Source organism: Panulirus ornatus, chromosome 33 (assembly GCF_036320965.1).
Source record: "Panulirus ornatus isolate Po-2019 chromosome 33, ASM3632096v1, whole genome shotgun sequence".
NCBI lineage: Eukaryota > Metazoa > Arthropoda > Malacostraca > Decapoda > Palinuridae > Panulirus > Panulirus ornatus.
Genome location: NC_092256.1, coordinates 15,084,389 through 15,097,712, shown reverse-complemented (window position 1 = coordinate 15,097,712; position 13,324 = coordinate 15,084,389). Strand labels below are relative to the sequence as shown.

Here is a 13,324-nt window from a genome sequence, read left to right as displayed (position 1 = left end):
TACACAGCACTTCACAGAGCCCCCTCCCACCTCCCCTTGCTCGCCACTTCCTCCACAAGGGATCTTTATCGTTACAAAACCCCATCTTCAACCATTATCACATCTTTTAGACCTCATGAGGTTCACTAAAGAGGTAAATTAGTCCCTACTAATCTCGTTTACATTGCCTTCCATATGATATAAAGATCAACAACATCATTATCATCATAAAGGGTTAGAAGTCGACTCTAATGCTACCTAAGACTTTCAGTATCTCCATCGAGTATATCAGTTCTGTACTACCCTATAAATCAGCCACTACTTACACTTCATAAATGGATCAACCCCTTCACGACTTGCAAAAAGCTGTACAAGGGAAACAATCAAGCCTGCTATAACATTATTCTCTCAGGACTTTCAACCAGTGTGTAAATCACCACTCTAACCTTGTAAATCGGTCCCAATAACTCATAAGCATCACTAAGAATTTAAAGTCATCGCCTCTTGTTGATTATCCAGACAAGATCGGATGTACCATCCACCTAACCACTTTTACCCAGCCAAATCACTGCTATAAAACTACGCTTCAAGGGACCTGGTGTTCCTCAGAGAGTCAGGAGTTGGCCCAGTCATTGATATGTAAGGCAGTTGCTGCATCTGTAGTCCAGACGGCGGTAAGCCATTGTTACTGGTGGTATGAGAGACCTGGAACAAGAGGGTGGAGTCTGGACTGACGGGGAAAGGAAGAATGAGGACGAGGAGGAGGAGGAGGTCGGAATGAGCTAGTGCGTGGCTGGTACGGTGAAAGGTAAATGGAATGGTGGGTTTGCATGAGGACGTTGAGGAGACTGATGGGATGAATGCTGGGTGTCATGAGTAAGCTACCGGTGTGAGAATGGGATTGAGTGAGATGATGAGGTCAGATGAGAGATGGATTAGGTTAGGTTAATGAGGAGTGAGGTAAGACGATGAGGGTGATGAGGTGGGTTGGGTTAAGACGACAGGGCCGTTGTAAAAGTGATTGGTGTGTGGACTGAGATACTGAGGATATTAAATAAAATAAAAGATAAAATTGAGGAAGAAAATGGTAAGAGTAGACGAAGCCAAAAAATAAGCAGGGAAAGTTAAGGGAGATGGGATGGGATGCGAGAGATCTAGCGAGTGTGAAAGCAAAGGGCAAGGAAAGTAAGGTAAAGTGATTTAGGGTCCAGCCGGTATAAAGGAGAGATGCAGGTTGATAGGAAGATGAGGATAAAGCAAGTGAGAGAGAGAGAGAGAGAGAGAGAGAGAGAGAGAGAGAGAGAGAGAGAGAGAGAGAGAGAGAGAGAGAGAGAGAGAGAGAGAGAGAGGCAGTATTCTGTATCACTACGTGATAGAGGTGATTCTAACGTTAGTGCCATGATATTCAAAGTATACGAGATGCAAAGAAAAAAGCAAACTGGGCAAAGGTAATTCCCATATAAGATATGCTCGTTGAAAGCTAAAGCCACAAGGTAAGAAAATGGCATATTGAAGGTGTCCGTAGATATGAAACAACACACAATAGTTGTACTCACAAGGCTGTGGTGGTCGATCGTCTACGTGCGAACACGGCGGCGCTGCGAGCCTGAGTATCATCCCTGACCCTGGGCTCAGCCACCTGAAGAAGTGGTGTGATGCGGTCCACACACAGGCTCTTGCTGCGATCACGTCTTGGAGGAGCTGGGGGATCAAGCCCTCCCGATGGTGAGACGGAGGGGGCGCCAGACTGTCGTTTTTCGGACCTAAACCGTGTGATGAGCTTCATGTCCAGACAGAGCATGTTGGGCTGGCCGATAGTGGAGAAGGTGTCGGCCTAGGAGGTCTTTCTAAAGCCCTCCGCACTCTCACTCTCTCGTTCTCACTCTCTCTCGCCTCTGTTTTCCTTAGTATCGACTCATGGCCGCCGATTTGGCGCGAGATGAGATCGCTCCAACGGCAGTGTCTCCAGATATTGCTCTTAGTTGCCTCATGGTCGCCAATATTGCAAGAGTGGAGATCGCTCCACGAGGAAGATCTCCAGATATCGCTTCCTCTTTTGGGTAGTAATCGAGCCCATCTTTTTTTTTTTCCCCCGCTAAAACTTATACCATCCCGGTCTCAAGGACGACCCGAGGATGAGAACATGCGCCCCTGTTCCTCCTGTTAACTGAAAGAACTTGTCTGGTTCTCACGTCTGAAGTCCTTCCCATTGCACCTCATTGAGGAACGCTTCGCGAATCAATGACACAGGGTGGTTGAAGTGTTCTTTGGTCAGATGGCTGATCTATGGCCTTTACGGATTGGTACCTGTTTTTTCGTCACTCTCGATGGTCTTGTTAATCTGCTGATAATTCTTGGAAGCCTGGGATAGAATAGGATTAATATATTAGATTGCCTGTGTTTAAATTCTATACTGTCTAATTTTACCTATCTATCGCCATATAAGTTTTCATCTTTATATGGTGGACTTCATGATACCGCAAAGACAAATGTTAATGATTCTTGCACTATTTAAAGTAAAGCATGAAAGAGAGCATAGTATAATCCTTCATCAGACAACTATAAAGGTTAGTATATGTGAAACAACTTATTAAATAACATCCTTGTTTCATACTTCACTTTTCGCAAGTCTTTCAATCATCAATCTTATTTTTTTTTTTTAGGTGGTTACACGGAAGATCTTTATTGCATATAATTCAACCACCTCCGTTTTCTGAGTAAAAAGATAATATCAAACAAAAGAGCGAATAAAGACGAAGGTTCTTGGAGGAAAGTGGTACCACGAGTGCTATTGTTTCATCTAAGTTTTGAAAGAAGTTTGATTGAATTGGCAATGTATGGAGATTTGATATTCTTTGTCCTGCCACCGTTTTTTTTTTTCCTTCTTCTTCTTCTTCTTGAAAAGACTGGCTCGAGTAATCCACTTGCTGAGGGCAAATGTTTTCTCTAAAATTATTACCAGAGAAAAAGAATCATGGTCGGGTTGGAGATGGAGAGGCGCCTCCTCTTTGTGACTCGTCCTGTCGCCTCTATGTACGTGCAAAAAGAACGCCATAATGTAAGACCTGGATCATTTACAAGCTCTCTCTCTCTCTCTCTCTCTCTCTCTCTCTCTCTCTCTCTCTCTCTCTCTCTCTCTCTCTCTCTCCGGCTCTCGCTTCAATGGCCAGCAAACCACAAATAACATTTTACAATGACCGCTAGGAATTTCATCCTAGCTTTTCGAGCGGCTATTGAAGTTGTGTATAAATAAGTAGGAGGCTTGTCAAAGGTCCGCATGAATATCCAATGCACTTTAATCTTAAGTTTCGAGAACATGGAAAAGTAAAACTGAAAAGGGGAAATGCTTCTTACAGTCCCTGGGGACAAGTGCTGGGTAGATTAAGATTCAGGGTAGTAAAAGGCATTATAATGAATAATGCAATGGTTTGAATCATGAAATATTTCTGCTCGCCTGTGGTTAAGGCCTAGCAAACCTGAGTTTTGATTTTTGCTACAAGATGATACTACAGCTTTTCTTCAGTCTATTGATGAGGCAAAAAAAAAAATCGTTTTGCGATCCATATTTAACACAAACTGTGATTCAGTATATATTATTTTGTTTATATATTTTGCTTTGCGTACTGAGAAATGAATGTCTATTATTTCGTTTATTGTCTCCACGACTTACAAAAAATTTTCTCTATGACGCGCTCTTTAATCATTGGTGTCCTAAATTCAAAGCACTGAAAAGTGGTGAGATCTTTGGTCTCAACCTAATCATTACATCACTTTATCCTTAACTTTGAACGATGAGCGAAGAAATATCACTTTCATTGCATGAAGTGCTTCTCGATATTCCTGACCGTACGTTACTCACTCTGTCTTTGTCTAAACTCAAAGCACCTGTCAAAGAATGATGAATTCTTTCGACTCATGACATTCCCAGTGAATCTTTGAAAATTGGTTCCTCCTCGCAGAGAGCAGCGTCCTCCTCGGACTGAAGGAGATTTCTTCAAGGCGGAGATTTATGCCCGACTCTCTGAAAACTTACAATTATGATAATGTTATGCAGAAAACTTGGCGAGGATAATAATTTTTCGTCAGGGAAGCTGAAGTTGGTTGTGTACGACATTTTGCTGCTTGCCTCAGGAGAGAGAGAAAAAAATAGATCTATACGATTCATTTTTCTTCACTCAGTTCTCACAGAGAAAGAAATGAAATATTTCCGGAGTAATTCATCTATATAAGTCTATTCACTATGATGCACATGAAAAGTACAACACCTTAGAAGGAAAAGTATCGTCATGTGTAATTCGTTACAGATCCCCTACAAAGGCAACCTATACATTCATATACCCAGGTGCATTTTTCTCTCAAGTATATGAAACTGTCACAAACAGTTCCCCTTCTTTTTTCGCTCTAGGGTATTCACGTATATTTCAACAATATTTGCTCTAATAGAATATCCGACACAGAGGTACATATCAACTACCGTTTACTCATTCAGTTGCCTATTTGTTTTACTTTCTAATACTTCTTTCGATAGACAATGATTTACTTGACTTCGTTGGTTGAAATTACATACTGGATTCTCTGCTTCAACTAAAGTCAACTACAAATATCACAGACTTCGAGATTACTTAGAACCAAGATCAAGATATTATGATAAGATACTCAGACTAAGGGAAAGATGGCTTTAGATAAGCGCTGCACTATTCAACGTAGTTCTTGTATAAGTAAGCAAGTGAATCAAAATCAAAGCACGTCATTGTATGATATCTTTCAGTCTATAGAGAAATTTGGCTCTTAAAAAACGATACACTGTACGAAAGGCAATCAAAATGCAATCAAAAGTTCGTGCAGAAAGAGGAAAAAAAAAAAGAAGAATAATCATGGCAAAGAACAGCATTTAAATCCCTATTCTGGTTTATTCGTGAGGCACCAAGAGAAAGTTCATTTACATGACCTTTTACCTAAAGCATGAGAAAAATAAAGAAAATCTGAGGTTCAACATCTTGGTCAAAATTTAATTAAAAATTCGATATATATATATGAACCCAGATTCATCTTCCATTATTTTTTCTGTAAACGTCAGGGTCTACGTCAAGATTCTAAATCAGTGTCTAAGTTACAGTTTACATCAAAGTCTCCCTATTCCTTTGTAAATCTCGGAACGTTCATCACAGTCTACATCAATAATTACGCTACAGTACACGTTCAAGTTTATAAGTTAGTCTACGCCAGAAACTATGGCAAAGGCAACTAAGGCAAAACTTCACAGCTTTTGGGTCAACAATAACTCAAAACAAATAGAAAATTATATATATATATATATATATATATATATATATATATATATATATATATATATATATATATATATATAAGTGTCCCAGATAATCTAAAACGAAACTTAAGTACGTCGACAAATTTAACAATGATCTGAGCTCAGACTGGGGACCATAGTTTGCCTGTCTCAACTGAATGCTTCATAAGCAAGTGTCTTCACGACTTGAGTGAAAATGTTGGCCATTTATATATATATATATATATATATATATATATATATATATATATATATATATATATATATACATACATACTGCTATTTCAGCCATAACTGACAGCTTATAAACATCAATATGTCGTACTTCAGAAACTGGATTTCCGTATATTTAATTTCCTTGGCAGGTTTCAGTCGAACTCACTTCTATGAGAGATATAAGTAAATGGTTTTAAGTAGTAAAAAATCAAGGAGTTACTTAAATCTCTTATCTGTTTATTTTCATTATCTTACCGCCACAATTTTTTTTTTTTTCGGAAGGTCTATTCCTGTTCCATCCCTCTGTTCCCTACTACCCTTCGTCTGTTTTCCTTCCCTCTTCACCTCCCTCCTTACATTCTTTCCTACCATTATCTTCTCCTCCCCCCTTCCTACCCACCCCTCTCACTCCCTCACCTAATTTTCACAGTCTTCTCTAACTTCACTCTCTTCCAAAACAAACAACTCTCTTATCCTTTCTTCATGACGTTCTCCTCCCCCCTCTCCCTCTTTCCACCACCTCCTTCTTTCCATTCCCCGGCCCCCAACCCCCTTCTACGCCGCCGCCTGCATGCCTCCTGTCCCTCCTCCTCCTCCTCCTCCTCCTTATACAGGTTCCTTGGCTCGCGTCTTATCCAGTGAGGCCTGACTAATGAGTAACTAATGGCGGGTCGTTCAGGAGGTGGGATTACAGCCTAAGATAGAGAACGATGGATCCCAGGATAGGAGCAGCGTGTGTGTAGGTATATACACACTTTTGCACATGTTTATACAAAAGTATACATAAATGTATATACTCAGTCATACATGAAAACACTTATGCAGAGATATTTTCAAACATATAGCCAATAACACTCAGACCTTTCGATGCAAGCAGTTTACAAAGTTCCAAAAGACTATGTGCAAGCACAAAAAGTTCAGAAGACACTCCTCCCCAATAACGAGTATATAATTCTCTCCCCGTGCTATTCATAGTAATCACTTGCTTCTTAAGTGCGCTGTTGTGATTTCTATTTTTTCCCTGCACCGCCTAGCTTTGGGAATCTTCACCATCTTGTATCTTTCTTATCATCTACGATCTGACCATTTCTAAAAAGTAGGTGTTTTCACTCCAAAAGCCTTTGAAAAATTCGCCCTTTCTCACTTTTTCTTTTCTTACTCCTTTTCGTGTTTCGTTCAAAGCCCGGCACTGAGGAAGACTTGTGTCTGTGACCATAACCAGGGACATAAGGCAGAAGTTAATATACGGATACATATGAATAGTACACACAGGTGTATACCAAAGCAGAGAGAGATGATGAAGTTGTAATATAAAATAGTCCACAACAAAAATATCCAATACGAGGAATTGAATTTCATAAGGCACACCTGTGAAGTTTTTCTTTCCTTTTTTTATGGCAAAAACTATATAACTCCGATATGTACACGTAAGTTATATAAAAAGGTTTAAAACTGAAGATTCAAAGAAGTGTGTGCGAATAACCCCGAAGAAATACAACTCATAACGTCCAGAGGACAAAGCTCTTTAAGTTATGAAACTCAAGACATCAAGACATCAAAGGCCAAACTTTTATCCCAAGAACTCAAGTCTAAGAACAGAGTAAGTTCAGTGGTAAAGTAACTTATTCAATGTCCTAAGTCTAGTTATATCAGTCTATACTTACTAATCCAAAACGTTATTCTACTCAAAGATGGCTGACGGAAAATCCTCAGAAGCATCAACCTCCCAATGATTACATCACACACACACACACACACACACACACACACACACACACACACACACACATTCTCCCTCGCCACGCCGTGCCAACGCCAAATAGGTTTTGGAATTTTTGTTTTTTCGTGTTTCGAATCTTTATCTAATCGACTGTAACTTTTTCTTTGACTTCTGTATGTAATGGATTGAATCCTTAAAGTGTATGTAGGTGTGAGTGTGTGCTGATGTGTAATGAGGTCCAGTATAAAACAACTATAGTTCACTGCAGTGGTTGATATGAATAAAATAAGAAAAATGAAAAAGCTGAAATACATGTTGTATGGAACTTCAGCAATTTCGAGAGAACTCTACAAAATAGAAAATAAAAAGAAAAAAGTTACTTCATATATAATAGTCTGAACGAGACGCAGTTGAGAACATTATCGGAAAATGAGAATAAGTAGTTATACTGTTTATACACAAAAACCATTAAATTTTTCGTCCACGAGGAATATATAGCCCTATGAGTCCACGGAGAAAATGAAACACGATAAGTTCCCAAGTGCACTTTCGTGTAATAATCACATCATCAGGGGAGACACAAGAGAGAAATATAACAGTCAGTTGATATACAACGAAGAGACGTAGCTAGGACGCCCCTGATGATGTGATTATTACACGAAAGTGCACTTGGGAACTTATCGTGTTTCATTTTCCCCGTGGACTCATAGGAATATAATTGATCATGCGCAAAATTGTGATCCTTTCCAACGAGGAATATATATATATATATATATATATATATATATATATATATATATATATATATATATATATATATATATGATAAAAAATGTATTTGTAATGTTCACCCGGCCAGAACAATTTTCACTGGAGGAATATCGGAATGGCAGAGATAAAAGAAAAATACTATTACAACGTTATTGGACTAGAACAATTTCCAGGTGCTCGATCACCGTAAGAAATAAAAATAAAGAAATAATGGAATTAGAAAAATGGAAACGGGACAGGAATGGGCGTAGTGCAAAGGCCGTGCCGACAAACAAATGAAAAGAAAGATATACCCACATAGAATTCGAAGACGTCGGAGGCTAAGATATGGAATAATAAAGATATAAAACCAAAGAGAAGAAATGCGAAAGAGATAACATAAAACAGTTAAAAATCCAGCGAGATACCACCAGTAAGAAAAAAAATAAACATATAAACTGTAGAGCTTTGGGAATCATCGGTACAGCAAAGGATTAAAAGTCGGAGAATTTATGTCTATGGAGATATACATTTTCGAATGATCAAAAATCATATCCTTTTTTCCTTTGTAAGCACGACCAACCCTCGAATTCAAGGGGGTGACCTTTGTAGATGGAGATGTTGCAGAGAGCTCAGGGTCTTTACCATCACTCATCCAGGCGTGTGTAGTGAGGACCAGGTCAGAATGACGTTGTAGTACGGTAAAAACATCGGATGTCAGTCACATACAAAGGTCAACCGACATGTTATCAAACCTATGTAGCTGGTCGAACAGATGAGTGAACTCGAGCGATATGATTCACTGAACTGGTAAGAGAGATTTGAAGGTTTGAAATCTTCAGCAGGATTAGTCGAAGCCTGAGAATTTGGCTTTGAACTCTGGTAAGTATGGGTTCTAAACCCCATTAATACGTGCGGTTTGAAACTCCCGCAAGATGTACCGAACCCCTTAAAATGCAGACTTCAGAGCACTCGTAAGAGACTGAAACACTGCTAAGAAGATTCAGATCTCTCATGCGAAAGTCTAATTCATCAGCATGACGTTTTGAAACACTGAACTGATTGTTTGAGGACCACATAACCACAAGATAAAGAAGTGAAACGCCAAAATGAGGATCTCATGACCATCATACCAGTCGAAAATATTCTAAACACCAGCTTGAAGATTCAAACCCTACAAAGATTCAGCAAAAGGAATTAGAACACCAGAATCATCGATAAGAAAATCTTGAGGTCCACAAAGCTTAAACAAAACGATAATCGATATGAAGATTTGAGACCGGCACAGCTATTCGATGGCATGTGATGAAAAATTCCGATAACATGACTGAAGGTCGAAAAAAGGGTGAGTTGAGATTACGATGGAATGTGGACTATCGAGCACATATCAGCTTCCCGGAGAGATAGTTTGTGTGTGTGTGTGTGTGTGTGTGTGTGTGTGGATACTAAGAAAGATACGAATGAGAAGAAATATATAATAAAACTGAGCTCTAGAGGCTTCATAGTAAAGGAGTAAAAAAAATCAAGAGAAATCTAGAAAAAGAAATTACGAACAAAATGAATTCATTATCGAAAAATCAACATGAAAAGAAAAATACAAAATGAAAGAGAAATGCGAAAACAGGGAAACAGAAACTACGGGAAAAGAAAGAAAAATAAACCATAGGTTTTTAAAAATCTTAGGAACAAATGTTAAGTGGCAAAAACGTATGTTGATATGGGAAGTGTCAGCGTTTAATGAATGATGACAGAAGCAAATCTATAAGGTGTCAGAAAGATTTGTCGCAACATTCATGAATACAGAGTAAGGCACGAGAGAGAGAGAGAGAGAGAGAGAGAGAGAGAGAGAGAGAGAGAGAGAGAGAGAGAGAGAGAGTATAGGCGCGGACGGAACTATGAAACATATCTCAGAGTTAGGAAGGAAACAGAATCAACACGAATGAAAAATTGTTTTGTATCTCGGAGCAGATAAAAAAAAAAAAAAAGACAAATACACACATGAATAAGAAATAAAACGTTTGAAAAAAAAAACTTGGGGAATTCATGACTGATCAAGATAATAAGAAGGCGAGGTTTATCGTGTAATAAAACGATGAGGAACATATATGGAGGTCAGACAAAATGTTCACTAAAACTGAAATCGGATAAAGCGTCCGAACAAAGAGATTCTGTAAGAAATGCACAAATCAATGCATACATGCAATATCTGTGAATATGTTTGCATTTGTATATACATATTTAAGGTGTTTACATAACACATCCATGTCTGTGCATGTGTATCTAGTAAATATATGTATGTATGTAACACATCCGTGGATGTACGTGTGCGTATCTATGTACAACTTACAATTCACGCACATACATACATGTATCCTCCCAAATATGAATACACACATTTGTTAGCATGACAGCGAAGAAATTTATGGTGCGACCCGACAACGGGGATACGAACCAAGTTATATTTTTCACGAGTGTTTGTCATTGTAAGCGGGGCGCCCCTCTGGCGAACACTGCTCCCAGTGTACGCCCAGCGCCGTGCTGTGTACTAGCATTGGCTGGGAATATACAGATGTGCGTGTTAGTGTATTGATTCAGTGGGGTGAGGGGCGTTGTGGGAACCCACTATGTGTTGGGGAGATCCTCAAGTCAACGAGTATAATTTGTATCGCTCAGTGTGTTACAATGGTAGGAATATCATTCTCTCGCCAGAGTAAAAAAGAACAAAGCGTGGTCCTGACGCAACACTTGTTCCTTTGCATCAAAGGACGGTTTTACAGTTACGTCAGCATTAGAGAGGGAAAAACCCTTAGGTAGTTCCATCTTGCACCACAATAACTCAAACATCTTTGGTTAATCATACCCAACAGCACAACCACTTAAACGCCCACTGGATAATCACAATATACAATCTGACCACTTAAACGACCCTCCTACACTCTCAAATCAACACTGCCATTAGCTCTGCCACCATCGTCTATTATGCCACTAATACTACTAGCATTACTACATTGGATTAGGAATTTAGGTTACTGTTACCATCCTCAGGGCCCGTCTAAAAAATACATAGGCCCACTACAGGGAAAGTCCTCGGCAAATCTTTAACAACAGCAGTAGAAAACCTTGTCACAGACTGTCATATCTCCTCTTCTGTGTTATTCCCACGTACTGTCTACCATTATCAAACTCGCCACAGACCATAAGGTATTTTGTTATCTGTCCTTCTCATGTACTCCCATGAACTATCCACCAGTAATACCCTCGTCATAAACCAAAAGGTCTTCTGCTATCTCTCTATCCCTTGTGTTCCTATTTACTGTCTCTCAGTACTTACTACATCTTAGACCATTAGGTCTTTCATTATCTGGCTTTCCCATGTACTGTCTTCTAGCATAATAACCTCGTCACAGACTTTAATATTCTCTTTTTCGTCTTCTTCATGTACTGTCATGTATCACCACCACGCCACCACCATCACAGACCCAGTGTGTGAGGTTTGGGAGATGCAATGTCCGGAGGGGACTCATCAACAATGGTCATTGTTAAACTGTTCATACTGATGGAACCCGAGAGAGGGAGAAAGGCAATGTCGGTCCTGTGTATAGAGCATACAAAGACTTTGGGTCCTGACGCACAGGTATTGGCTAGACAAGGACCATACGGACGCTGTTTATGTGGCGGACAAAGACACGGTGGCCTCACCCAAGGACACAATACGAACAGGATTCGTACAGAGCTTCTGCATGGGGCTGAACACAATAAGTATTATGGTTTTAACTTGTGGATATGATCGTGTTGGTAACATATATATATATATATATATATATATATATATATATATATATATATATATATATATATATATATATATATGTGTGTGTGTGTGTGTGTGGGTGCGCGCGCGCGCAACCGTATACACTCAGACGTGACTACTTGCAACTGCACGCTTGTATGAGCTTATTACTCAACCAAATTCCAAATTGTTGATGGAAAAACAAAATCATTAAATCATTACCGATGACGAAAATCAGTTCTTTTAATAGATGAGAAACGTCCGCCATCATCTCCTCTAACGGAACAAGAAAATCAAGTTCATAACTCATTATCTACAGGAGAGAAAACAGTAAAAAAAAAAAAAAAATCCCTAGACCACATATTCTTAATATTCTACCCAGTACCTCATTTGCTTAATGGGTACAAACCTTCCTCCATGTTCCTTCCTTCCCCCATTACACACACCTGCCTTCGTCTGGGTCTCTGAGATCCACTCTTTCGACCTGTTGAGAGAGAGAGAGAGAGAGAGAGAGAGAGAGAGAGAGAGAGAGAGAGAGAGAGAGAGAGTTGATGAAATAACACACGGTCAGGTTCTGGGGTTATAAGGGAGTCCGTTTTCATAACTTAGTATTAAGTCTGTAAGTTCATACCTTGTGTTAGTCTAAGAGTTGGTTGTAATGAAAGACGCAAGATAGGCCTAGAATCATTTAATTTAAAGTAAAAGTGCTTTTGTATTTGCAACCTCGAGCATGATGGAATGACCCTTGAGAAGGTCTTGACCAACTTTGAACACGACATTAAGAGCCTTGAGCGCGACGGTATGAAACCTTGAGCACGACGTTACGACCCTTGAGCACGATGTTGCCCTCCTTGAATACGACGGTATGAACCTTGAGGTGGACGGTATGAGCCTTGAACCTGACGGTAAGACCCTTGAACACGACAGTGAAACCCTTGAGCACGTTGGTAGCTACCCTTGGTTATGATTGCTTGGCCTTTGGCCTAAACAGGTTGAAGGTCGCGGTTAAGGGTCGTACCGTCGTGCTCAAGTGTCATAACGTCGTACTCAAGGGTCGAGCATTCTTTTCTAAGGTTCGTACCGTCGTGCTCAAAAAATTAATCAAAGGGATAGAAATTTAATCCTGCAATTTCACTCAACTAACAGAATTCGCTTTTATGGACACTGAAGGCTCACGCACAATGAGTGTTTAATCCAGATCGGTTACTACGATGTACAAAATGAGGACTAATCAAAGGTGGTATAACTAATGATTCACTGAGGATTAAAGATGATAATATGAGACGCGTGAAAAGTACTATCTAGCGACATCTATTATTTACTTTACTGACCCGGTTAAATAACATGCTACACAGTCTCGAGTCTGTAAAATTATAAAAATCAATCTTTCGAACTGTGAGATGTCAACAAATTTGTGGCATATGGAAACAAAGGCCTCCATTATATATCAAACATTCTAGACGTAAAACTACTTTCATGAATTTTACTAGTTTACCCTAATCCATTTTCACAGGGAACACACAATCTACAGACTTTCGCAACACGAACGAAAAATGCTAAC

The 13,324-nt window shown here is 39.4% G+C and overlaps 1 protein-coding gene across 1 annotated transcript in view; it reads right to left on the bottom strand.

Moving 5' to 3' along the window:
• Positions 1 to 13,324, bottom strand: part of LOC139759487 (GTPase-activating Rap/Ran-GAP domain-like protein 3) — a 628,035-nt gene that overhangs the window by 476,044 nt on the left and 138,667 nt on the right. Inside the window, 1 exon segment of the mRNA XM_071681664.1 lies at positions 1,536 to 2,341. Within this exon segment, the coding sequence (XP_071537765.1) occupies positions 1,536 to 1,780 (245 nt within the window). The 5' untranslated portion in view covers positions 1,781 to 2,341.